This window comes from Zootoca vivipara, chromosome 12, assembly GCF_965207765.1.
Source record: "Zootoca vivipara chromosome 12, rZooViv2.hap1.1, whole genome shotgun sequence".
NCBI classification, from domain to species: Eukaryota; Metazoa; Chordata; class Lepidosauria; order Squamata; family Lacertidae; genus Zootoca; species Zootoca vivipara.
This window is the reverse complement of record NC_142595.1, coordinates 34,398,456-34,424,560: the sequence shown is the minus strand read 5'-3', so window position 1 is coordinate 34,424,560 and position 26,105 is coordinate 34,398,456. Positions and strand designations below refer to the sequence as shown.

Here is a 26,105-nt window from a genome sequence, read left to right as displayed (position 1 = left end):
CCTTTGCTCCTTTGCTCTTGCTTCAACAGTGCTTGAACGGAGCAGGATCGCGGCCGCCGCCCCATCATCTTCATCCTTTAGTTTAGCCAGCCAGCCCAGTCGCCGATTTGCACCATGAGCTCCCAGGTCCGCCAGAACTACGACGCCAAGAGCGAAGCCGGAGTGAACCGCTTGGTCAACCAGTTTCTCCATGCCAGCTACAACTACCTGTCCCTGGTGAGCGTCGTGGGAGGGGGGGGGACGAAGCCTCGGCTTTTAATAATCTTTTTGGTCTCTCATGTGCATTGGGTATGCGATTGATGGTCCGTTTCGCTTCTCCACGGGTACGTGGCAGGTAGAAATCAAGCAGGTGCGGTTTTCCTTTCTGGCAGCCAGGTGCCCTCCGGGAGATTTGGACTACAACTCCCATCAGCCCCAGCGAGTACAATTGTAAAAAGGAATTGTAGTCCCAAAGCATTTTACAGGGTGCAAGGATGGCAATGGATAGTGGAGGGGCTTGGTTTTTTTTAAGCTCTAAACATACTGAGGCTGGCTTTTCTCTCAAAAATTCTAAACAATAAAAGGGTCCCTCTTTAGGGGAATTCAGCACTTAGGGGTTTCAGGTGAATTACCTTTCCAATAGGGAAATCTGATGGCTTAATCTTCCCAGCTATTGACTGATCAATGGGCGTTTGCCTTCCAACAGCACAGTCTTTTCTAAATAGTGCATCATTTTTTGGGTTATAAAAGAGAAGGGCATTTTTTTAAAAAAAAATCCCCTGTGTTGCTTCCTTCCCAGTGTTGCCATTTCACCTCAGTGCAGAAAACTGCTTTTGTCTGATGGCTGGCAGTGCCTGTTTGGATTCTCATTGGCTACGTCTGTATCTGGCTCTCCTTGTTCCTAAATCTCCTGGTCTAGCTGTTGCATCTTGCAAAATAGGAGTAGAGTGGTGTGGACCTGGCAGCCATGATTGCGTGGGACATATTTTTCCATGTCAACATCTTAGAGAGCTCCCTCCGCTGTCTTCGAGATCAGGGGTGGGGAATCTTCGGACTGAGGGCCACACTGCTCCCCAGAGCAATGTTCCAGGGGCCAGATGCTTCCAGAGGGAAGCAGAGGCCAAAAAACTATTTGAGGGGAAGAATGTCCTTTTAAAAAAAGGAGACTAGCGTGTGTACAGCTTCTGTCTCCATTTTGTTCCCTCCCCATTGGGTCTGCTGCCTGCTTACTGCGACATCCCTTCCCTCCATCGTGGGCTGTGGCAAAGTCCGCTGCCCTCCCGTTTACCCACTGCTGAGTTCCCTTGAGTTGTGTGGTCTGAACAAACAATGTTGTGAAGATAATAGCGTTAATGATTTAAAAACAACCCAAACCTCCCCACCTGTCTGCTTAAAGGGCCTGAAATGGAGGTGCCATCCAGCCTGTCTCTTGAACTCCTCTTCTGTGGGTTAAATGGGTTGGGGAAATTATAGCTAGATTCGGATAAAACCTACAAGATTGCTATTGCATTTGTTAGGTAAGTTAACTTGCCCTGGTTTCCAGCCAAGGAATGTTGCTGCCTCTGAGGGGTCTCTATATACTGTCATACCTTGGGTCCTAAATGCCCTGGAACTCAGATGTTTTGGCCAGGGCTGGATTTAGGTTTGATGAGGCCCTAAGCTACTGAAGGTAATTGAGCCCTTTATATGTCCAGCTGTCCTTTGTCAACAACAAATCACTGTTTTTTTGTGTTGAATATATGCTATATGGTAATTTATAGACCTAATAGGTCCATACACAACACAAAACACTGTTGCTGGATGTAGGTTTTATCCTATTTGTTTTTTATCTTATATTTTGGAAATGTGCACCCAGGTTTTTTTTCCTTTAATTTTTTTTGGGGCCCCAAAGAGAGTGGGGCCCTAAGCTATAGTTTGTTTAACTTATATGTAAATCCGGCACTATTTTTGGCTCCCAAACGCTGCAAACCTGGAAGTACAGTAGTACCTCGGGTTACGAACACGATCCGTTCCGGAACCCGAAAAGGTCGCAAACCAAGCGCCATTTCTGCGCATGCGCAAAGCATGATTTTTGCGCTTTGCTGCTTCTGCGCATGCGCGGAATACGCGCGCGACGAAAACACTTCCGGGGTTGCGGAGTTCGTAACCCGAACTGTTCGCAACCCGAGCGGTTCGTAACCCGAGGTACGACTGTAATTGGATTGCGAACGTTCTTTTGGAACCCAAACATCCAGTGAGGCTTCCACGGCTTCTGATTGGCTGCAGGAGCTTCCTGCAGCCTATCAGAGGCCGTGATTTGGATTTCGAATGTTTTGGAAGTCGAATGGACTTCTGGAACGGATTCTGTTCGACTTCCAAGGCACAACTGTACAGTGGTACCTTGACTTACGAACGACTCGACAACCGAATTTTTCGACTTATGAATGGGGCAAATGGCCGCATGCTTACGAATTTCTTGACATCCGAATGGAAACCGCAGCAGTTTTAGATAGGGTTTTTTTGACTTATGAATTTTTAGATGGGGTTGCTTCGACTTACGAATTTTTCCATTTCCAATGCATTCCTATGGGAAATTGCGTTTCCAATGGCACTTTTCGACTTACGAATTTTTTTTACCTACGAAGGTGCCTTCGGAACGGATTAAATTCATAAGTCGAGGCACCACTGTACTTCATAAAACATAGCACTTCCTTTGTGAGGAACCATAGCAGCATTGGGAGCTTTTTAGTTTTGAGAAAAGGCGATTAATGGGGAGGAACAGGATAGAGGTGTGTAAAAATTATTAATGATGTGCAGAATGTGGCTAGGAAGATTTTCTCCCATTACAACACCAGTTTGTTCAGTGTAGTGGTTGGCAATGGACTAGGGCCTGGGAGACCAGAGTTCGGATCCCCAAGGGAATGGGGAGACCACCTTGAGGAGGAAGGGTGGGGTATAAATGTAATAATGTAGTAATAAATAAAAGCTGGAATTGTGCTGTAAGTCAAGAGTCGACCTCTGGAAACATGGCTACATTAATTCAACATGTTTGGGTGTTGCAGATCCTAGGAATGGAGTTGTGAATTGGCCGAATCGCAAGAGCAACCAAGGGAAGTTTTAATTCTGGTTGTATTTTTAAACTTGAGTGTACATTTCCCCACATTTTTATGTCTGGGCCAGTAGGCATTTTGCTGTATTTTCAGTGGCCTATGGCTACAAACGGTAAATATTTATTGGAATGGAATTGGGAACCTTTTGTGTTCATTTCTAGTTGTTTGGAGTAAACCTTAAGCCCTTGCCTTTTTCTCCCTTTCAGGGTTTTTACTTCACCCGGGATGATGTGGCCTTATCCAAGTTCTCATCCTTCTTCCGGCACCTCTCTGAGGAGAAGCACGAACAAGCAGAGAAGCTCCTGACCTTCCAGAACCGCCGTGGAGGCAGAGTTGTCCTGCAGGATGTCAAAGTAAGAAGGCAGGCGGCTTGGACAGGAGGGGTGTTGTGGTTGTGGACAGGGCCGTCTCAAGCCGGTCTGGCGCCGTGGCGCGGAGATCACTCCGGCGCCCCCGCCCTGATGGGAAGGCGCAGCGTGCAGCATGGCTTCTGCATGGCTTTGCCACGCAGCGCCCTCCTGCCAGCCCCGCACCACCGAGACTACCCCTAGAGCCAGGCCTGGTTGTGGATCAAGGCCTCAGTCATGGGTGTGGCAGAAATAATGTCCGCTTTCCCCCTTCAAAGCTTGGGCTTCCTCTTGCTGGGTGTGTTGTAACAGCTCTTCCATAGCACACTGTTATGTTTGTTTATGAAAGGCATCCCCAAACTGCGGCCCTCCAGATGTGTTGGCCTACAACTCCCATGATCCCTAGCTAACAGGATCAGTGGTCAGGGATGATGGGAACTGTAGTCTAAAACATCTGGATGGTCGAAGTTTGGAGATGCCTGGTTTACGGCATGCTTTTGTACTCTGAATTGCATTTTAAAGTGTGCATTGTATTGCCCCGCCCCCCCCCCCGGCAAACTTGGCTCTCCCAGTAAGCTCTCTAAGGTACACCTGCTTATTGCTTCATCAATATTGTAGCTTCATCTGTTCCCATCTGATGAATTGGGGGTGCATTAGTGGTATGAAAAGCATGGGGCTGCTTTGTTCTGCAAGTCTTACTGCAGAATGTTAGTTGCCATGCATGGAATGAACACGTGCAACTAAATGTTGCATTGTATCTTCAAAGTAAGAGTGCTCCTGTTCAGGGTACCATGCCCACATCCAAGATCTTAAAAGAAACTCAAGGAGAGCATTCCTTCACCTTTTCCCCCACTAAAACATTATGTTGCTACTGAGCATGCCCAGTTCTCATTGGGTTGCATTTTGGCTGCTTTAGGCTTTATTCTTACAGGGGGGGAAATGACTTGTGTTAACATTGGGCTTCTCCCATGCTGTCCTCCCTGCTCCCAATTTAGCTCCATTTCTGTTGGCATTAGTGGGTTGTTGATGCTGGAGGTGTAGAACATTGCAGAGCAGGATGTAAGGGCTGCTGGCTGTGAAGGTGCTGCAATTGGCAGGCTCTCTCATGGTTGTTCTCTGCCGTTAACTTCAGAAACCAGAACGTGACGAGTGGACCAACGGAGCTGCTGCCATGGATGCGGCCCTTCAGCTGGAGAAGAGTGTGAACCAGGCTCTGCTGGACTTGCACCAGGTTGCTACCAGCACCACGGATCCCCATGTAAGTCTTGCTGAAGGAACCTAACGCGGTTGGGTTGGGGTCATCTCAACTTTCCTATCAGTCCCCACTAATCAACTTCATAAAATGGGAAGTGTCTGAACATGGGTATACTGCTTTATGTGTGTGAAAAGTTTGGGGACCATTGACTATGCAAACTAGCTTAATTCCAGTGAATGGTGAGAACCAGAGTACTTACCCCACACCAGTCGATTGAACAGGTCTACTAAATATCTAAAGCCTTCCTAGATTTGTGTACAGATTTATTTAAGGACTAGGCAACTTGCATCTTTTTAAGAATGAAGATGGCTGGAGTGCTGAATTTTGTGCCCAGTGGCATGGGATATATGCAGGCACAATGCGATAGATGTCTTACCTGCATTAATTTCCAGAAAGGGCCGGGGGGGGGGGTGTTGCAGCAAAAACAAGTTAAAAAGACAGCACTACTAGTCTTGAGTTGAGCCTCCAGAGGCCAGTGGGAAGTTTGGCTGATTTCCCATTGAATTGTGAGCTCCAGGTTTCTATGGCTAACCTTCTCTTCTTTTTCTCCTCCCAAGCTGTGTGACTTCCTGGAGACTCATTTCCTGGATGAGGAGGTGAAACTGATCAAGAAGCTCGGGGACCACGTGACCAACCTCAAGCGTGTGCGTGCCAGTGACGAGGGCCTTGGTGAATACCTCTTTGACCGTCTCACCTTGGGGGAGTCCAGCGACTGAATCCAGAGATGCTGGTTCCCTCCCGGCAGCCTCATCTGCCAGAAGTGTGTGCTGCTTTGTGTGTGTGTGACCCTGTTCTCTTGAAAGTGGCTGCTTAAGCAGTGAGGCCTCTGTAACCCTGTCCCATCTACAGGGAGGGAAAAGCCTGTAACTGGCATTAAATAAACTTGGCATTAAGCACTACTACTTTGCATGGCTTGTATGTATAACTACTGGGGGTATGATGGCTTGATGCTTGGGCAGTCAGAAGAGTCATTCAATACTGGAATGTCTCTGACTTCAAATGCAAAAAGTCACCTTTTCAGATTAGAGCAAAAGTTGTCCCATACAGCATTCTGAACCAAGCAAGACATGAATCTCCTGCTATGTTGCTGGCAGGTGCTATTCACTGGTCTACCATGTTGGTAGGTAGTTTAGTTTGCACAGCCTAATCTACCAGCAATTTACCTCATCCTTCATGCTTAAATTGGCATGCATAGTTCTTTCCATTTCACTCCCCTTTCCCATGTCATCTTTGAAACAACCCTATGATGGAGACCAGACATCCCCAAACTGCGGCCCTCCAGATGTTTTGGCCTACAACTCCCATGATCCCCAGCAAACAGGACCAGTGGTTGGGGAAGATGGGGATTGTAGTCCAAAACATCTGGAGGGCCGAAGTTTGGGGATGCCTGATGTAGATTTAAGGAAGGGGTGGTCAGTCATTGGATGGCCCTGCCTCCCTCAACCTGGTGCTGATTTGTTGGGGACTATTGCATCTCCCGTCATCTTCAACCAGTGTAGGTACTGGCAGTGATGGATGTGGAGCTGAGACCCCCACCCTAGTACACTGCAGGGGGAAATAATTACTTCCATCTGTCCTGAATTCCATTGCAACTCACGTTCTGACATCTCCTGTATCCTGTCCACCTTGATGATTATCTATGAAGATAAGAGACCCCTCACTCTAATCCAGGGGTCCCCTAACTACGGCCCGGGGGCCGGATGCGGCCCAATTGGCCTGCCAATCCGGCCCGCGCCGACCGCCCTTGCGGCAGCGCTCTTCCGGGTCGGGAAAAAAGCGCCGAAAATCCTTTGTGCGCATGCGTATGGGCCTCTCCCGACCCGGAAGAGGTCATTTCTGGTGCACTTCCGGGTCGGGGGAGGCCCATACGCATGCGCACAAAGGATTTTCGGCACTTCTTCCACCCTGGAAGCGCGCCGCCGCGCCAGTAAGCGCCCGTGCGCATGTGCACGGCCGCGCACTCCCCCGTCCTCCGGCCCGCCGCGCGATCGGCGCGGTGGGAACCGGCCCAAACGCTGGTAAGTCTGGGGACCCCTGCTCTAATCTACCTCCTACCTCCCCCTCAAGTAGGCTGTGGGTGGCCCAACTTGGTACATTACTTTTCAATTGATTGTTTTGCAACTATGGGGCTGCGTGTTGTGCATCTTGGGTTGAGGTCTTCCTACTTTTTCAGGCAAGGCTCTAAATTAAAAATCAGTGTTGAGAGCTGCCTTCTCCCAAGCCCAGACCATTCGGTCTAGTCTTGTACTGTCGGTGCTTTGCCAGTTGTGTGCAATATTGCATTGTATGTTTAACCAGTATTTGCTAGCCAAGATCATCTGAAGTGGAGATTAGCATGAGCAGGCCTTGGGCCCCACTGCCAGCAAACCACGTGCTCTTCCTCTTCCCACTGAACTCTGCACTTTTGGTGTAAACAATATGAGTGTCCTGCATCATTTTGCACCAAAAGCACCACCCACCTCCAAAAGGTGCCCCTTTCCCATTTCACTTTCATAGCCACAGTACTGGAATACACTTTTTCCAAAGCAAAATTTATTCTTTAAATATTTGAGTTGTGTCTTGCAAGCAGCTTTTGTTCTTCAAAATTGATTCTCCACACCAGGGGGAGGGGGAGAGACAGAGACCAAAAACAAAAACCTCAAGCATATTTCAACAACCATAAATAAAATCTCTAGGGTTTTCTTCAGGGTGGGGAGAGAGAGACTGGAGAAAAGGGTGTTGGCTCACGACGGACCTTCAACCAAAGGGAGTCCCTTCTTAATAAGAGTTGGTGAGAAGGGGAGAATTGGCTCACGATCCAAGCATAGGAGGTCAGGCAGTCCGTAGGAACAGGAGGCACAATCAGGGGGATATAAATTACCTAGGCCACAGGAAAAGAGTTAGGTTTTTTATAAAGTGATTTTCCTTCCTTGTTGCCAAAGTTGGCAGCAGATGCAGAACTGAAGTGACTCTTGTGTGTGTTGGCATTTTGCTATACCCACAAGGTGTAGTCTCTCTTGTGCTGGACAGAATATTCCCGTGCCAACTACAGTTAAGTGTCCTACACCCTTTCAGAAGCATTCCCTCTGCTGCTCTGAACAAATTGGGAACCTGCTTTGGACATGCAGCCCTCCTGCATCATCGCTGCTACCCCAGGCTCACAGTTTGCAACACAGTGGTCCAGAATGTCATAGCACGCTCTGATCTCAAGGGCTATGTCCCGTCTTCCAAGACCCCCGATATGACAGCCATGAGGCCCCCCCCCTTCTCTCCACGTATCATAGACAGCAGGGTCACCCTGTGAAGAGCAGCTGGGGGCTACAACCGATGCGCACCCTACAACACCAGCAGCTTGCCTATCTTCTCAGAGCCTCTCACGCTGGGGCTCTTAGGGCTGTTAAAGAACTTGCGTGTTTCACAGTGCGCAACCTTCTAAACCTTCCCCTAGAAACAATCGCCACTCAGAACTCATTGCCCTTCTACAAGGGTGTATGCCAGGCATCCTCTACAGAAGGGGCGATGGCTTTAAGACTGCATTCCTGAAGCAAAAGAAATGTAAGACTACTTTCATATAGCTTATTCCACCGTCCTTTGTAAGCAGTTTGCTCACCCGCTGCGCCCCTCTCCCTCACTAAGGTCAACATGGTACTTTTTAAAAATCACACAGAATGAATAATATTGCACTTATAATTGTCCCAGAATGTTGAGTGTCCACTAGGAGAAACAGTTCCTAGGCTATGAATATGGCTTCAGAAAGAAAATGTCCCTTTCAGCTACCATAGGAAGGAACTTCTGGTCAGTTCTCCTATTCCACTCCAGAGCAGAGCCACTTAAGAGTGTTTTATACCACAAGATGAGTTCTAGATTTCTTCCACCCTAGAATGCTGCGCACCTACTCCTCTCCCTCGATCACTTTAGAAACGAAGGCAATAATACCCCCAGAGCCTGACACATCCCGCAACAAGTGAACTACACCACCCTTTAGGATCCCACCTGACAGCTTCGTTTTCCAAAAGGTCCAGAATTCCTGCCTCTCACATACTAAGGCCTTCATTTTCAATGGCTTCACAAATTCCTTGGGAAAAACAAAACCAGAAGGCAGGTAAGATACACATCCAATTTATCCAAAATGTAGTGGGAAAGCCCGCCTCTCTCCTGATAAACAGCACTCTTGAGCAGAGCAGCCAATGGCTTTTAAAAATGCTTCTGGCCTCCTCAAGTTAACATTCCAGAACTTTGCTAGTCACACACGCACACACCACACCACACCCAACCAACTATTATAAAAAGGATCAGGAACTTACAAGACTATGTCCTCGAATTTTATTTTTAAAATAAATCCTCGAGTTTTATTTTTTTAAAAGTCTGCAGTTCTTCCGAGTCAGTGGCACATCTGGGGGCAACGTTGCTACATCTCTAGATCTCACACCTACTCAGTCACCGGTTTAGCCATGGGCACCAAAAACCACAACAACCCCTCCTGTATCCCAGGGGCAACTCTCCCCTGAGCACAGAAGGACCCTCACGGACATCACGACAGCGCCTTCCAAAAAGTTGGCGGCATGCTTGTGGGGTGGGGGAACATTCTAGGTCCAGCCAAACACAGGAACGATGCACCTCGTGGTCTAGAGCAGCAATTTCCTTGCCCGTTCCACAGCACGGGCGCCACCGCCTCCTGGCAACTTCCACAACGACCCAATCCAGAGCAGAAAGCCTTACACAGAAACACGCCAGCCCCGAGACCCTCCTCAGTTCCGGAGCATGCTAGAACCCTACTGCACTCCAGGACGGTTTCAGAATCCAGCACCAGAGAACAGCTGACCTATGGGGGTGGGGGGCAAGGTGTGGAAAGGAGCGGGAGGGCGAGCCGGGGCGCAACCGGCCCTCTCTCTCTCTCTCCCCCCAGCTAATTCCTCTCCTCGCTCAGGGAGTTAGTGGGGCTGCTGAGGTCGCTGGGGCTGCTGGGGGTTGGGGTGCTGGGGGTGGAGGAGACGCTCGCTTCGCTGGAGCCCTTCTTGGAGCGCTTGCGCCAATCGGGGACAGTGCCCATCAGTGCCTGGGACTTGATGTTCTGCCGGTCCTTCTCTGCCTCTTCGTCCTCGTCGTAGCGCTCATCGTCCTCTTCTGTCTCGCTGTGATGGGGGCTGGAGTGGCGGGAGACGGAGGGGGACGGCGGCACCGAGGCCGGGCGGGGGTAGCGGAAGCCCTCAGTCTGCGGGGGGCGGGAAAACGAAACAGAAACGAGGCACGAGAAGGTGCACAAGAGATAATGAATCACGTGACTCCACCCTAGCTCCCTCACTGACAGTAATACCTTGAACCCTGCCTCAACACCCACGTTTTCCATGAAGCCTTTGGCACCATTCTCTAGTTAATCCGCCCTGCCTCGGACTTCCTCAGCCTGGTGCCTTCTGGTGTCGCTGAGCCACAACTCCCCTCACCATTGGCTGCACTGCCTGGGGTGTCTTGTTGGCTGAAGTCCAAACCACCAGGAGGGGACCAGTGTGGCGAAGTCTGCCCTGTCACAGCTCTGCCTAAGTAACTGAAATAAATATTTCTTCCCACTGAAAAATATGAGGCGGCCTGCTCTTCGCAGGAGCCTGCCCTCTAGCGTTGTGCACTGAGATGACATCCATATTATTATTATTAAAATAATCCAACCCTGGTACCCAAATTCCTTTCTACTGGACATAAGAAGAGCTCTGCTGGATCCGGCCAGTGGCCCATCTAGTCCAGCATCCTTGAGGGGCCAACCAAATGCCCCAATGGGAAACCCGCAAGCAGGATTCAAGCTTATGTGCGCACTCCCCCCCCCCCCCGACCTTGTACGTACATACAACGCAGGGCTATTTTTCCAGAAAAAGAAGTGCTGGAACTCGCCATGAATGCCTCCCTTGTTCTCTTATAATGGCAATGATGCTCACCTGAGAGGTGCCTGAACTGAATTCTGGCTGGGGAAAAAGCCCTGCATACAAGCCTACCGCTGAACGACAGCCTTGTGCACTAGGTAAGTGGTACCTGCCCCTCCTGGGGTAAAGAACCCCGCATAAATCAGAATTACGTTGTCCCACCCCTCTCCTTGGCCACATGGTGCCTTACTCACCCCTGTTGGTTCATGCGGCTCGTAGGTGAAGTTGTCAGGGAATGCCTTTGCTAGTGCCATGTGGCGGGCATACATGTAGTACTGCAAAGGGAGGAAGGAGACAGGGGAAAAGGGACATTAGAGAGGCTTCCTTTTTATACTGTACTCCCTTGCAACTTAACTTTCTTCCACTGACACCCAAGCTGAAATCATATGCAAGAAACTTGAAACGTACACACACTTAACTTGTGCGCATTCAGCTCTACGCACTTGGCAAACAATTTTTTTAAAAAAAAAAGGGAAAGGAAGAGGGGTTCCAGGGAAAATGACTTTGGCAATCCCACCTGCCACTGAGCACACAATATGCGCCACTTTGGCATTACATCTGATTCCTGGAACGTAACCCTTGCGTTAAGTTGAGAGTCACCTGTACTCATTTTCTGTATGTGGAGATATTTTTGTATGGAGGCGTGCAAGAGCCCTCCACCGCCAGCTCAAAATACCAGGCACAGGGCTTAACCACCTCTGTGATATCAAGGCTTCAGAAACACTCATCTGGAAACCATTTGTAAAGCGAGAGGTTCAGGCATTCTGACAGTAAGAGCTGTTCGGCAGTGGAATTTGCTACCAAGGAGTGTGGTGCAGTCTCCTTCTTTGGAGGTCTTTAAGCAGAGGCTTGACAGGCATATGTCAAGAATGCTTTGATGGTGTTTCCTGCTCGGCAGGGGGTTGGACTGGATGGCCCTTGTGGTCTCTTCCAACTCTACGATTCTATGATTCATTCTTCATCCTATCTCCAGATGTCCAGGACACAGTTGTTGGGACTCAGTGGCAAGAGAGAGAAGACACTCTGCAGATTCACAGAGGCAGTCTCAGGCCCTTATGGCACACAGCCCTGGGCTGTTCTACATCCGGTTCTCAGCAGAAGTTAATACTCCTGACGCTTCCTCACTTTTGTCTCCCCTTCCAGCAAGCGCCACAGAAGGCAAGTAAACAAAACACGATAATGATGGCTGGGTTAAGTTTCAAGAGAGGCATTTGGGAAACACGGCCAGAGCTGACCTTTGGAATGAGCACCCCCTGGTGGCAAAGAGGTGAGCTGCAGCATGAAGGAGGCTGGTGAAATGCCAGGGAAGAGCAGGAAAGAGAGAGATCGCCACAGTGGGGTGAGATACAACAATACATGAACGGAAGAAGAGTCTGCTAGATCGGGCAAATGGCCCATCTTGTCCAGTATCCTGTTCTCACAGTGGCCAACCAGATGCCTGCGGAAAGCCGGAAAGGTGAGGCTTGGGCACAACAACCCTCCGCTCACCTGCGATTCCCAGTATTCAGAGGCATAGTGTCTCTGACTGTTGAGGCAGAACAAAGATTGTGGCTAGTAGCCACGGGACAGGCTTGTCCTTCCTGAATCCGCCTGATCCTATTTTGAAGCCACCTAAGTCGGTGACCATCACTGCCTCCTGTGGGAGGGAGTTCCAAAGTTTAACAATATGCTACATGAAGAAGTGCTTTTTCCTTTATCTGCCCTGGCTCTCCCAATGTTCCCGATATGTCCACCCTCCTGCTGCTCCAGAGGAAGCTCACCCTGCCCAGGTATTTCCAGTCTAAGAGGTCGGAAAGCCGCTCGGTGCGGTTTCGCTGGATGATGCGTTGCCGCCTCGTCTGCTGACAGAAGCTGTAGAGGAAAGAGGTCAACTGCGTGCACGACTCGTCCAAGGCCCGGAAACGTCGGTCAAGGATGTAGATCCCTGGTAGATTCAGAAAGGGTTAAAGGACGCACGCCGCTCTAATCCAATATGCAGAGCTAAGAATGGATCAAACTGAAGCACAGGCCTGAACTTCCTGTTCCCAAATGAATGGTCATCATTTGAAGCACAATACAAATCAAGGAATTTGCTCTACCCCACCCCACGACCGTCTCTAGGGTACTCTGCCCAATTTGCCCCGCACTGGTTTCCTCTTACACAGCTGCGTTCAATCTGTGATCAGCCTGAGACACCACAGGTCATGGGCTCCCAGCATCCTTTGCTCTAATGCGCCTGGTCCCACTGAAATTTCCTTTCTTAAGGCCAAAGAACTCTAGGTTCCCTCAACCCTTCGCTCAGTCTGGCTGAATCCTCTTCTTTTCTTAAAAGATGTTTTTAGAATCCTGAGTCAAAAGTCTTTCCCCACAACCCAGTAGTTACTTTTTCTTTCCTTTTCATGGTTTGATGGATTTCTGTATTTTGGTGTTTTGTTGGAAGCCGCCCAGAGTGGCTGGGGGAACCCGGCCAGATGGGCGGGGTATAAATAATAAATTATTATTATTATTATTATTATTATTATTATTATTATTATTATTATTATTACAGTGGTACCTCGGTTTACGAACACCTCGGTTTACGAACTTTCGGTTTACGAACTATCCTAACCCGGAAGTTAGTAAACCGAGGTGCCGGAGGTCTACTGAGCGTCCGATGCCTTCGGGGAGGCCGGGCCTTCGCTCCGATGCCTCCTGGAGGCCCGCAGCGAAGGCCCGGCCTCCCCGAAGGCATCGGAGCGAAGGCCAAACCTCCCCAAAGGCATCAGAGCGTCGGATACCTTCGGGGAGGCTGGGCTTCGCTCTGATGCCTCTGCGGAGGCCGGGGAGCGTTTCCGCGACTGGGCTGCAGCCGCGAAAGCGGTCCCCGGCCTCCGCAAAGGCATCAGAGCAAAGCCCCAGCCTCCGGAAGGCATCGGAGCCGGGACTTCGCTCCGATGCCTTTGCGGAGGCCGGGGACCGCTTTCGTGGCTCCCCAGCCTCCGCAAAGGCATCGGAGCGGAGTCCCGGCTCCGATGCCTTCCGGAGGCCGGGGAGCGTTTCCGCGACTGGGCTGTGCAGCCGCGAAAGCGGTCCCCGGCAACCGGAAGCCAGGGACCGCTTTCGCAGCTGCACAGCCCAGTCGCGAAAGTGCTCCCCGGCCTCCGCAAAGGCATCGGAGCGACTTCGCTCCAATGTCTTTGCGGAGGCCGGGGAGCACTTTCGCGACGCTCCCCAGCCTCCGGAAGGCATCGGAGCCGGGACTTCGCTCCGATGCCTTCCAGAGGCCGGGGAGCGTTTCCGCGACTGGGCTGTGCAGCCGCGAAAGCGGTCCCCGGCTTCTGGTAGCCGGGGACTGCTTTCGCGGCTGCACAGCCCAGTCGCGGAAACGCTCCCCGGCCTCCGGAAGGCATCAGAGCCGGGACTTCGCTCCGATGCCTTTGCGGAGGCCGGGGACCGCCTCCGCAAAGGCATCGGAGCGAAGTCCCAGCTCCGATGCCTTCCGGAGGCTGGGGCTTTGCTCCGATATCTTTGCGGAGGCCGGGGACCGCTTTCGCGGCTGCAGCCCAGTCGCGGAAACGCTCCCCAGCCTCCGCGAAGGCATCGGAGCAAAGCGGTTAATCCGTTCTAGGGGGTGTTTTTCCTCGTCTAGAACGGATTAATCAACTTCCCATTACTTTCAATGGGAAAGTTCACTTCGGTTTACAAACACTTCGGTTTATGAACAGACTTCTGGAACCAATTGTGTTCGTAAACCGAGGTTCCACTGTATTATTTTCAGAAAACCCAGGCTTCTCGTGGCTCAAACCTATTGAAAGAGCAGTCAAGAGTAGAATGACTTAGTGACTATCTAATGTGGCCAAGGAAGTGGCAGCCCCTCCAACCCCCATAGCATAATTTGAGAGAGGTTCTGACGCATGAGCGTTTTCTAGTTCTCTTCTCAACCACATGAATTGGTGCCCTCCTTCCTGGGTGTGGAAGAAATATGCAGTGTAATGCCCGAACACCATTTCAGGTAAAATCTGAGTGTCAGACAGGGACAACCAGTTCGGTGTAGTATTGGGTAGAGTTAGTGGTTGGGACTGGGAGACCCACGTTCAAATCCACACTTAGCTGTGAAGTGGGCTATTTGGTCTTTCTCAGCTTAGCCCTCCTCACAGGGTTGTTGCAATAAGGTCTAAGTTTGTGCACGGGGAACCTTGCATGCTGCCCTGAGCTCCTTGTAACACCCACACACCACACACACACCCTGTCTGTCTGTCTGTCAGTCTGTCAGTCTGTCAGTCTGTCTGTCTGTCTGTCTGTCTGCCTGTCTGTCTGTCTGTCTGTCTGTGTATCTATCTATCTATCTATCTATCTATCTATCTATCTATCTATCTATCTATCTATCTATCTATCATCTATCTATCATGGAAACAGTAAAATCACATTCCCAGATAAGTCAGGGAGGCTTTCTAGTGTTTGTCTCTAGGCGAGGTTTGGCCCCTAGGGCCACCGTACTACCATGTCTGTCTAAGAGTGCCCAAATGAGCTGGTTCACAGCTCATAACACTAACCATAGGCAGATGGATCCGCTATATGTTCCTCCATGAAGCAGCCAAAGCCGGAGAGGTTGGTGGAGATGCTGGGGATTCCCATGACAGTGCATTCAGCTGGAAAGATTGAGAGGGGGGGGGGAGGGAGGGAGAGAGAAAAGATGTCGGGGTTTAAAAATCTTTGGGACCTGCTCAAGAAAGAGGTCAGCCAACCTAACCAGCAAAACTCCAATGTGCTTTTTCCTAGGGTAACATGAACAAGCTGAAGATGGTAGCAGCAAGCCCAAAGGGGTTTCTCTTCCGAATTGTCCGCAAGATCTGGTTTCAGACTTGCAGAAAAAGCTGCGCTTCTCTCACTTAAAACAGTTATAGTCCTCGTAAGTTTTCATGCTGGGGAAAAGGTCGTAGCTCAGTGGTAGTGCGTCTACTTTGAATGCAAAAAAGGCCCAAGCTTCAGACTCCGAGATCTCCACAAAGGGCACCTTGGAAAGCTGCTGCCAATCAGTGCTGGCTAAACTGGGATAGATGGGCCACTAGTCTAACTAATGCACCTTCTGGTGGTTCTACCTTTTAGGCTCAGCACATGATAGAAACAAAATTTCTGGTTTGCCACATCCATCTACTGTGGGGGGTTTTTTTTGGGGGGGGGGAGAGGAAGAAGTGCTGATCCTTTTCCATACCTGCCAAGTCTCCCGCTGAAAAATGTGGGATCAGCAACGGCACGGCACCGGAAGTTGCGTAGAAGCAACTTCTGGGGCTGCTCTTCCCATGTGTGGGCACCGGAAATCGGACAGAGCGGCACTGGAAGTCGCTTCTACGCATGCCCGGTGGCCATCTTGGTGGCTGCCGGGCATGCGTAGAAGCGACTTCCAGTGCTGCTCTGCCCGATTTCCGGTGCCCACACATGGGAAGAGCGGCACCCAAAATGGGGGCTCCCTGGCAGGTAGGAAATCCGGGGGATTTCCGGGATTTTTCTCCATTCGGGAGAACAGTGGGAAACGGATTAAAATCCGGGGGGTTTCCCGCAAAAAATGGGATACTTGGCAGCTAAGGCTTTTTCCTGTTTTTTAAGGAAATGCCTGGCATTATTTCTGAAGGACTGAGGTTTCACTGTCCTGCATGGTTCTCGGCGTCTCTTCAGGACAAGCAGAAGCAGAATAAGTTCAGCAAAACTCCTGAACACATTTGTTTAACTCCATGGAGGTCTGGGTGCAGTCAACACGTGGACGGGAGGCTGCCTGATAACCTCATAGATGTGGCCTTGAGTTTCACCATGGAAGAACGGCAAGTTATACACAAACCTGTTCCTTGGCATGCTTGCTCCTCCCCCTGCCCTTTGATTATCTATCTTCCTGGTTGTGAAACTGTTCGTTGCAATAAAAAAATAAGTGCCAAGATCACGCACTTCAGAGCAATGTTTGTAACTGTGCAGAGAATGCCCCACCCCCCAAAAAGGTAATCCATATTTGCAGTATCATGTTTTGACCACAGAACTCGAGTTCCATCCTTGCACCATTAGGTTTTTTTTACTCTCCCGATTGCCCCCCTCCCAAAGAAGCCTACCTGGCGTGTAGCCCCACGGCTCGTAGTAAGAAGGGAAGACCCCCAAATGGCAGCCTCTAACAAACTCTTCATAATCGACAGGAAGGAGAGGACTAGTGGAAGACAGGAATTCGGGATGGAAGATGACCTAGGAAGAGATAAGACACAGTGGCTGGCAGTTCAGTTGCCCCACATCCTGTCCCTGCAGACAAAACTGTTCATATATATTCCAGAGATGGAATTCTAACTCAAAAACAAGGCCGGGCCCTTACAGTGGATGTGAGGTCAGCTCCTCAGGGGCCACCATTAAGCACCCAGGCCCAGAGGAAAGCCACAGCAGCAGAATAAAATAACCCCCCACCATCAACACAAAAAAGTATCAGTGTTCGATTTGGGAAAATCTGACACTCGGCAGGTGGCGGAAGAACTTTCTTCATCTTCCCAACATCACAGACTTTATAGACTGAAGCTTCTGATGACCCTCACTGTGGTGAAACCAGGTTTATTCCTTCTGTAAGGCAGCCAAGCGCCTCAACTCTTGGCAACTCCTTAAGGCCCAAGCCTGGGAAAACTATCGCAGATAGCCAGCCTCCTGCCACTTACTTTGACGCGGTCAGCGCTGCTGTTGAAGAGGCCGATGCGTCGGATGGTGTTGAGGATGGGGTCGGTGGAATCATCCAGCATGTTGTGGGTGCAGACTGGGGGGAAAGAGTGGCGCTGGTTGGAGGGGGGGGGGAAAGCCCAGACACATTAATAGATGTCATTCAAAACCATAAAAACCTAAACAACAACAGCAAAAAAAGATATAGCTTGGCTAAGATATTCCTCATGACCTTTCCAGCCTGGTGTCCTCTTAAAGTTTTGGGCTACAGCTGAATTCTCTCAGTGAATTCAGGAATGTTGATCCAATCCCCACCATCCTGCTCAGGTAACATTTTAACTCAAATAACTAAGGAGCCAGGCTTCCTAGAATCCTCTGCTCTAACTCCTCTGGCTCCTTCTCCTCTCCCCTCCACACATGATGGCCTAATTTCTTATTCTTTTCTGAAAATTCCCTATTACCTGGGTAGCAAAGATGGCTCTCTTCATCATAGTGAAATCTTCTTTGTCCAGCATTTTGTTCATGTCAGGAAGATTCCCCCTGAGGCAGAAGAACAGGTAAGCAAGAGCTTAGTGAGAATGGATAAAGGAGAGAGGAACTCCACCTCCCCATATTATTTGTCTATGTCAGAATCAAGGTTTCCCAAATGCAGAAGGCAAAGAACAGTGTGGGGAGGAGACCCTGAGACCTCATCCACTGCAGCCATGGCAACCCAGCCCATTCTCGGGGGTTCAGCCCCTTCCCCACCTCCCTCTTGCCTTCTCACAGGAGACCCACTTACACAAGCAGCGATTCGTAGAGCTTCTTGCCAAACTTCTCCTTAACTGCATTGGCTGTGTCCCTAGATTTAAATCAAAAAGGGGAGAGTGAGAAAAATAATGAACTTGGGGCAGGATTTCTGAAGGCTTCTGAATCAGAAATCAGGACCACGAGGTAAACACAGGGAGAGCACTGGGGCTATTGGATCCCCCTTGAGTGAGGCTTTTTCAGTGAAGGCTAGCAGACTGGAGAACAAAGGTGGACTTCAATATTTTATTTATTCTAGTACAGTAGTACCTAAGTTTAAGTACACAATTGGTTCTGGAAGTCTGTACTTAACCTGAAGTGTACTTAACCTGAAGTGAACTTTCCCATTGAAAGTAATGGAAAGTGGATTAATCCGTTCCAGACGGGTCCACGGAGTACTTAAGCTGAAAGTACTCAAACTGAAGCGTACTTAAACCGAGGTATGACTGTATTTGGTAATTCTGCCTTCCCTCTGAGGCGCTCCATGCAGCCTCCATAATTCTCCCCCATTCATTCTTACAACAACACTGTTAGACTGAGAGAAACAGTGATCATCAGCACCATTGAGACGGGACTGGGGAACAACTGCAGCACAGCAGGAAGCAGGCCTGGTGCCAGGCACTCAGAAGAAGCATACTAGGCCACACATCCGCCACAGCAACGCCCTTCTTTGCCGCCACAATTTTTATCATCCACAGCAGAGCTTGTGGACACTAAATCTCTGCAGTGAATATTTAGGTGGGGGAAGACATCATCCTGACGTCACCTGGCATGCTGAGGGAATAAAGTGGAGCCCAGCAATGGAGGAGGCATCAGGCTGAGGGAGCCAGAAGCAACATGGTGTGCATGTGGTGGTGGAGGCCCAGAAGACATTTTGCCTCAAGCCTGGCGGCCCTCCTGAGTGACTGGCCCAAGACCAGCCAGTGAGTTTCATGACCGAGGGGGGATTTGAACCCGGGTCCCTCCAGTCCTGGTCCAGCACTAACCACTACGCCACACTGGCTCTTCTAACTCTTGGAAAGGGAGAGAGAGGCATAGTGGCTTCTGGAGCAGGGGATGTTACGTGTACTGTGGCTCTTGATCCCCTCAGGGAGCATCTGAGTGTCCTGTGCGAAGGGAACTCACCACAGCTGCTTGCGGACTGCCTGGCCTTTGAGAGTCTCAACGTTGAAGTTGTTGGTCCGGGCTGGCATGATGAAGAAGGCCACCACTGTGGTCTGGCTGCCGTTCACCTGTGAGGAGAGGAGGCGAATGGGGTAGGTCACCCACGGCTTGCGCTTCCTGCTTCCACCACACATGGGGCAAGCTGTATCACCTGCTTCTCTCACATTTGCCATTACCTCCCATCAGTGCTATTTTTCTAGAAAAAGAGGTGCTGCCGGAACTCACCACGAACACCTCCCTTGTTCTCTTATTAACGGCAATGGCGCCCACCTGAGAGGTTCCGGCTGGGGGAAAAGCCCTGCCTCCCATCTCCATAACAATTGTGAACGTAGAAAGGAATCCCAGGAGGTTGACTTTTCTTCCCAGAATCCTCAAAAGCAGGCACACCAACACAAGTGCACACTCCTCTTCTGTTCTCCTTGTTTGTACACACACCGCAGGCCATTCCGGGATCATAGTTTCCCCTCAAAGTGCATGGTTCCATTCAAGGCAGGCCTGTCAGAAGTCATAACATGTGGAACCGCTGCCTCTGACTGCTGCCTGGTTTGACGTTGACCCTTGACAGGGTCTTCTAAGAGGTGGAGGTTCCCTGCTTATGGAATGCTCTCTCTACTGAGGTGCATCTGCCTTGAGCATTACTGGTTTTCAGGAGAAATTCAAAAACATTCAGAAGAAACTGGGGGGTAAAAACAGGCATTTGATGGCTGAGAGATACTGTCCCTGGAAACTGGGATATTAGCATCTGTAAGGACATGTTATCGTTTTTCATGTTTTTGGTTGTTTTTATATGCTTTAAGTATTTACAGTGGTACCTCAGGTTAAGAACTTAATTCGTTCTGGAGGTCTGTTCTTAACCTGAAATTGTTCTTAACCTGAGGTACCACTTTAGTTAATGGGGCCTCCTGCTGCCGCCGCCACGCAATTTCTGTACTCATCCTGAAGCAAAGTTCTTAACCCAAGGTACTATTTCTGGGTTAGCGGAGTCTGTAACCTGAAGCGTCTGTAACCCGAGGTACCACTGTATTTTGTTTTAAATTGTTTTGTTTTAACTTTTCGATGTTTGCTGCCCTTTGCAATGGAGGGTGGGATAGAAATTTAGAAACAAAACAAAACAGAACAATGGTTTGTATTTGCTGTGAATGATGCCTGAAGGCCAGCAGTTACTAATGTAACCGCTAGGCCCAAGTCCTATAAGCCACATCCCTCCCTCCACCTCGTCATACTGGATTGACCACCTCAGCCCCTGTTTCTCTGCTTACCCTCAGCAGGTAGTTGAGTCGGGCCAAAGCTTCCAAGAAAATGTCAGCCCCTTTGTTGGAATATTCGTAGCGCCCGGCAATGAAGAAGAAAATGGTCTTGTCGAGGTTGAAATCCAGGTGCCTAGAGAATAAGAAGGCACTTCATGAAGAAATGCTTTCTGTTTATTGCCCATCACTCAGCAGTTTCACTGGATGGCCCTGGGCATTTTAACCTAGGCAGGTTTACGCAATGGTAAGCCCCAGTAGGTCCAATAGGACTTCCTTCTTAGTAACTGCATCCTTAGTTTAAACAACAGCCACTCCTCGCCCTCCAGCAGGGGGAACTGCTTTTAAAATGATAGAAGCTTCCAAGTGTATGTGTGTTTAGGGGCATAGGTCAGCTGCTGAAAGGGAGAAAAGTTCACACACACATACGCAAACACAAAACTAGTAGAAGACCTTTACACGAGCCTTAGTAGCTCTTTGGAATTCAGCCAAGGTGTATTATTTATTAAATTGCCTTTAGGAAACTAGACACCATTCAAATTATCAAAATCACAAAAATATGAATGGAAGCTCCACCTTCAGGCTTACAATGTAATTTAAAAAAGGAAGAAAGAAAAAAGGGAGGGGGAGGTGAAGGAGAAAAGGAAGGAAGAAGATGAAAGTGCCCAAGGATGTAATAACTGAGAAGGCAGGTGAGAACAAAGCAAGATTTTTTTGGGGGGGGGGGAATCAATGGAGGTTTCTCTCAGTGTAGCAGGTCCAACTCTGTGGAATTTCCTCCCCATTAGGTAGGCACTGCCTCTGCTAAGTTTCAGGCACCTGGTTAAAACTGTCTTATTCCAGGAGGCCTTTGCACCATGAATGTTGTTCTGCTCTCTGAAGTTTTCATCTCTGTTTAAAATTTTGCATACTGTGCTTTTTTCTTTTGTATGCCACTTAAGAGACACATGGTGAAATGCAGGTTATACTATTTTTAAAAGTTTTATATTTATAGGCCACCAATGCAACTTCTGGGAGAGCCCCCCTCCCTTTTTTTAAAGGAAGAGTCTTCTAATTCCACTTCCTGCCTCTCCAAATGTGAACTACTGTATAATAAGGATTAAGACCGTATGGGGATAAATAAGGCAAAGGGTAGTTTCCTGCTCTGCCCCCCCCCAAAAAAACTGTAAAAAACATTGATATTTCAACCCAACTGCATTCTCCCTAGATGGATCACCACTACCGCCTTCCTTTTCCTTTCCAGAGAAACTCACCTTTCTGGAGCAACTGAATTGACTGACAAGGCACTGAGAAGGCAAAGCAAAGCCAGGCCTTGAAGCGGGCCCACAAAGACTCACCCGTAGAAGTGGCCCCGGACGAACTCCTGGATACGAGCTTTGCTCTGGGCATGGAGGTTCTGGAATTCGTGCATGGCAGAGAATTTCTTGACATTCAGTCCGTTGGGAGTCACGATATCTGGATATGTTGGGAGTGGAGAAGAGAGCAGAGAAAAGGCGGAGGCAGAATTTTATTTCTCTTCTCTAAAGATCATCAGCAACCTGACAAACACTCAAAAGCTACCTACAGACATACCAAAGAAAATAAGAGCCACAGCAACAAGACAATGTTTCAGGTTTGTTCCATGCAGGTTTATTTTATTTTATTTTTAAATCTGCACTTTCTGAAAAGGTGATTTACAGCTCTGGAAAAGGAAGAGGGTGCAGCCTCATGCCATCATAGGGAACCAGCCAATCAGTGCTTACACAACCCCTTTTGGTTACTATGGCATCCTCAGACTCAGACACAGACACACACACCAGCGCCTGACAAAAAAACCCCAACCCCTCCCAATTTTTAACTGAGCTTAAAAAAAAAGGTTGAGGAGTTGCCCTATTGGTTGCACGTCACCTGCTTTGTTTTAACTATTTAATTTGTGCACATATCCTGTATTTTTATTGAGAGGGCTGAGGACCCCTGCCGAATGCCACTCACCAGGCTTCCGCTTTAAGAGGTGTTCAGCTTCCACGGCTGTGATCTGGGAGACGGTGGTGAAGACGTGGGTGCAGTGGACAGCAGCCCTCTCCATGCAGTATCGGTGGTAGATCTGCCGGTCCCCAGCCTCCTTGTCCAAATTAAACTAAAGAGGAAGGCGATACAACAAAACTGAACCAAAACCACAGGACCTAGGCATTGTGACGCCTTAGGAGTGGAAGAGGGTGGAAAGTGGCCAAGCAAAACAAATTCCCCGCAGCACCCACAATAAGAGAAGTATTAGAAGGTTGCAGAATCATGTTTTCCTGGCAGTGAAAATGTTGCTGTTTTGAGTGTTGGAGAAAATGTGATCTCTTCAGACCCTGCCTTGAGGAACAGTGTCTGGATTTTGTACGATGTGACTGCACTTTTTTTCTGACTAGGACACTCCCTGGAAAGGCCTTGGGGATGATGTGCCTCTGAGAAGAGAGTGAGATTAGGAGAGCTGGATTTTGTGACTTTTGAGTAAGGAAGCAGAGAACCAGGGGATTTCTGGGGCAGACCAGGAGCCTTACGACGACAGCCTGGGGTCTGCAGAAGACGAAAACGGCAACCCAGAGGTCCCGGCGTCGCCCCCTCCGAACCCCACAGCTCCCTGCCTCAATCGCCTTTCCCTCCTGGCCTCCCCAAACTCACTTTCTGCAAGTTGTTGTAGAAGTCCACGCTGCCCGCACACAGGTAACGGCCAAGCAAGGTGGCGTGTGTGGTGAAGATGGTAGCCACCGGAAGCTTCCGGATTCGGCAGAGGAAGAGACCGACTCCGGACAACCATTCGTGGAAATGGCCGATGATGAAAGGCTTCTCCTCACATTGTGCAACAAACTGTAGAAAAAGGCACGGACAGAGAATAAGGCCCGTGTGCGTGCTGAGAATGTGCTTGGGACATAGCTGCCAAGTACCCTGTTTTCCCCGGGAAACCCCCGTATTTTCTTACTGTTTCCCGCAGGTGTCCCGAATGGCAAAATACCCCGTATTCCCCCAGATTATGGAGCTCCTGCCGACGGACATGTTCTTCTGGTGCCGCGCCAGCACCAGAAGTCGCTTCTACGAACTTCCAGACATGCGTAGAAGCGACTTCCGGTGCCGCAGTGCTGCTGATCCCGGATTTTTCAATCCGGAACTTGGGACCTATGGCTTGGGACCCCATCTCCCTGTCATCCCTGGCCACTGGCCGTGTGAGCTGCAGCTAATGAGAGTTGGAGTCCAACAACATCTAGCAGGGCCATCTCCGGAGAAAAGAGGAGAAGGGAAAGGGAAGGAGCCGACAGGATGTGGAAGAAGCGCATTTTCTTACCTCCCCCATAAACCAGGCTGTGAGGAAGCCAAAGAGCACGGCATCGTTGGCCTCTCTGTCGTACCAGGGAATCCCGATGGAGCAGCTTTCCCAGAGCTCTGTCTTCCAGCGGTCCAAGCTCCAGGCAGTTGCCCCGATATCAATGAGGATAACATAGGGACCTCCCTCAATCAGCCAGCGGCCAAAATAAACCTGGACAGATGTTATATGTGCAGCAGGTTATCAGATTGCAGGCAGGTATGGACTTGCAAATCCTCCCCATTATCTAGTCAAGTTCCCCTTGCAACCAAATGCAACCATTGCAGCATGGGTTTTGAATTTCAACATGCAAACTTGAAATACTTCAGCTTTGTTCCCAGTTCGAAAGCTCCAATTCAAAATGCTGGGCTTCAGGCCAAGGAATAGATTATTAGAGCCTAAGCATAGTACTGTTGGAAGCAAAATCCTGAATATTTGTACATGCACACAGATTTTGGGATGGAAGATTTCAACCTATTTTAAAAGGGCTGAGGAGAGAAGGAGAGACAGAAGCGGGAAGGGAATTAGAATTACTCAGAAAGAAAATGATTTGCACTGGGCAAGCGGATCACTCAAAACTCCACCTTATATTTCTGAGCTTCAGCAGATGGTGCCTGTAACATGTTAAAACCTTTCCTTTCCTTGTCACGAGGCCTAGAAACTTGCTTCAGATTTTTTACGAGGAAGTTAAAACGCTTGGAGGCCCAAACTCTACACTAGGCCATCAAATTATTCACAGAACTGCACAAGAGGCAGACTTGGACTACAACTCCTATCAGCCCTCTGCACAAGAGTAACCATCATCTTCTATGGCCGAACTATGTATCTATTGAAAGAATTTATACACCTCCTGTCTGTTCTGCCAAGCCGCTTTGCAACGCAGGCCTTACAGCCCTGTCAACTCTGGTGAGCAGCCTCCAAGCTCTTGTCTTCCTTTGTGGAAGAACCCAAGGAGCTCAGGCTTCCATTTTTAACCCAGATTGCTCTTCTCACCATTCCCTTCCCTCTGCCCCTCCATCCTGGCATCTTCCCTCTTCTTGAACTCAGTGGGCCTCAGTGTCATCGGTCCCTCTCAACCGGCTTCACGAGGCAGTGTGTGTTGTGTATCTGCGTGTCTAATTTTAGCCTACGGTTCATATTACGCCCCCACCCTCCATTTTGTGAAAGGTCTCGCCTGCCTGGTGTTGTTCTTCTTCGCGTTGCCCAAAATAACTGCCTGGGCAGAAATGCCCAGGCCAGCTGCCTTCGTGGCCAGGGATGGGGCGGGGTGGTTAGCTACAAAGAATAATAATTACTTCTATTAGTTGCTTTCTTATAATTTTTGAAACCATTTGCATGAACCCAGCTGTGTTTGGAGAAAAGCAGACGGTGCTGAACAGGATCTTATGGGGAAGAATTGAACGCTGATCATTCTGATCAAACTGATTGTTCTGTCAGAGCTTAGAAACTTGGAAGGCCCGAAAGAGCCAGAACTCAACTCACTTCCCTCCTCATTTTGCCACACACTCTGCCCTGACCACATCTTGACTCTCTCTTGGCCCAGTAAGTTTCCGAGCACAATTCAAAGTGTTGGTGCTGACCTTTAAAGCCCTAAACGGCCTCGGCCCTGTATACCTGAAGGAGCATCTCCACTCCCATTGTCCAGCCTGGACACACTGAAATCCAGCTCCGAGGGCCTTCTGGAGGTTCCCTCACTGCGAGAAGCAAAGCTACAGGGAACCAGGCAGAGGGCCTTATTGGTAGTGGCACCCACCCAGTGGAATGCCCTCCCATCAGATGTCAAGGAAATAAACAACTACAGTGGTACTCGGTTTAAGAACAGTCCTGTTTATGAACGATTCGGTTTACGAACTCCGCAAAACTGGAAGTAGTGTTTGCAAACTTTACCTCGGTCTACAAATGGAAACCGAACGGTGGAAGGGCACCAGTGGTGGGAGGCCTTATTAGGGAAAGTGCATCTTAGTTTAAGAATGGATTTGGTTTAAGAACCGACTTCCGCAACGCATTAAGTTCGTAAACCGAGGTACCACTGTACTTGACTTTTAGAAGACACCTGAAGGCAGTCTTGTACAGGACAGTTTTTAATGGCTGATGTTGTATTGTGCTTTTAATATTTTGTTGGGAGCTGCCCAGAATGGCTGGGGCAAGCCTGTCAAATGGGCGTCATATACCGGTATATAAATACAAACGTCATTCCAGGTCTGGCCAAACCACAGTCCAGAGCATCCCCAGCCACCAAGACTACAGTTTAGTATTCCTGCTTTTTTAAAAAAAAATTAATTAATTAAATGTCTTTAGAATTCCAATTTTTCAGTTAATCACAAATACGTAAAAGAGAGTGGTGATGTCACCAGTCAGGTAGGCAGTTTGAGAATCAAGCTCCTATCTTACAAGGTTT

General features: G+C 49.3%; 2 protein-coding genes across 3 annotated transcripts in view; one reads left to right on the top strand and one right to left on the bottom strand.

Moving 5' to 3' along the window:
* On the top strand, positions 1-5,569 carry FTL (ferritin light chain). Its single transcript, XM_035134421.3, has 4 exons — positions 1-216; positions 3,275-3,421; positions 4,548-4,673; positions 5,228-5,569. Exons 1-4 carry the CDS (start codon positions 115-117, stop codon positions 5,384-5,386), a joined length of 534 nt encoding a protein of 177 aa, XP_034990312.1. The 5' UTR covers positions 1-114; the 3' UTR covers positions 5,387-5,569.
* Positions 5,570-7,182: 1,613 nt separating this feature from the next.
* GYS1 (glycogen synthase 1) overlaps positions 7,183-26,105 on the bottom strand; it is a 28,935-nt gene continuing 10,012 nt past the window's right edge. For both annotated transcript variants that reach the window (XM_088655275.1, XM_060281597.2), the window contains exons 4-17: positions 23,690-23,881; positions 23,032-23,217; positions 22,357-22,501; positions 21,723-21,840; positions 20,401-20,521; positions 19,103-19,209; positions 17,973-18,032; positions 17,653-17,731; positions 17,194-17,307; positions 16,612-16,738; positions 15,070-15,165; positions 12,319-12,482; positions 10,753-10,833; positions 7,183-9,861 (exon numbers count right to left, since the gene is read on the bottom strand). In XM_088655275.1, the coding sequence (XP_088511401.1) occupies positions 9,556-9,861; positions 10,753-10,833; positions 12,319-12,482; positions 15,070-15,165; positions 16,612-16,738; positions 17,194-17,307; positions 17,653-17,731; positions 17,973-18,032; positions 19,103-19,209; positions 20,401-20,521; positions 21,723-21,840; positions 22,357-22,501; positions 23,032-23,217; positions 23,690-23,881 (1,896 nt within the window). In that variant the 3' untranslated portion in view covers positions 7,183-9,555. The remainder of the gene's footprint in view (positions 9,862-10,752; positions 10,834-12,318; positions 12,483-15,069; positions 15,166-16,611; positions 16,739-17,193; positions 17,308-17,652; positions 17,732-17,972; positions 18,033-19,102; positions 19,210-20,400; positions 20,522-21,722; positions 21,841-22,356; positions 22,502-23,031; positions 23,218-23,689; positions 23,882-26,105) is intronic.

Coding starts and splice junctions, on each gene's coding strand:
- FTL (XM_035134421.3), top strand. CDS start 115: ATGAGCTCCCAGGTCCGCCAGAACTACGACGCCAAGAGCGAAGCCGGA. Junction 217..3,274: donor GCTACAACTACCTGTCCCTG/GTGAGCGTCGTG, acceptor TCTCCCTTTCAG/GGTTTTTACTTCACCCGGGA. Junction 4,674..5,227: donor CCAGCACCACGGATCCCCAT/GTAAGTCTTGCT, acceptor TCTCCTCCCAAG/CTGTGTGACTTCCTGGAGAC.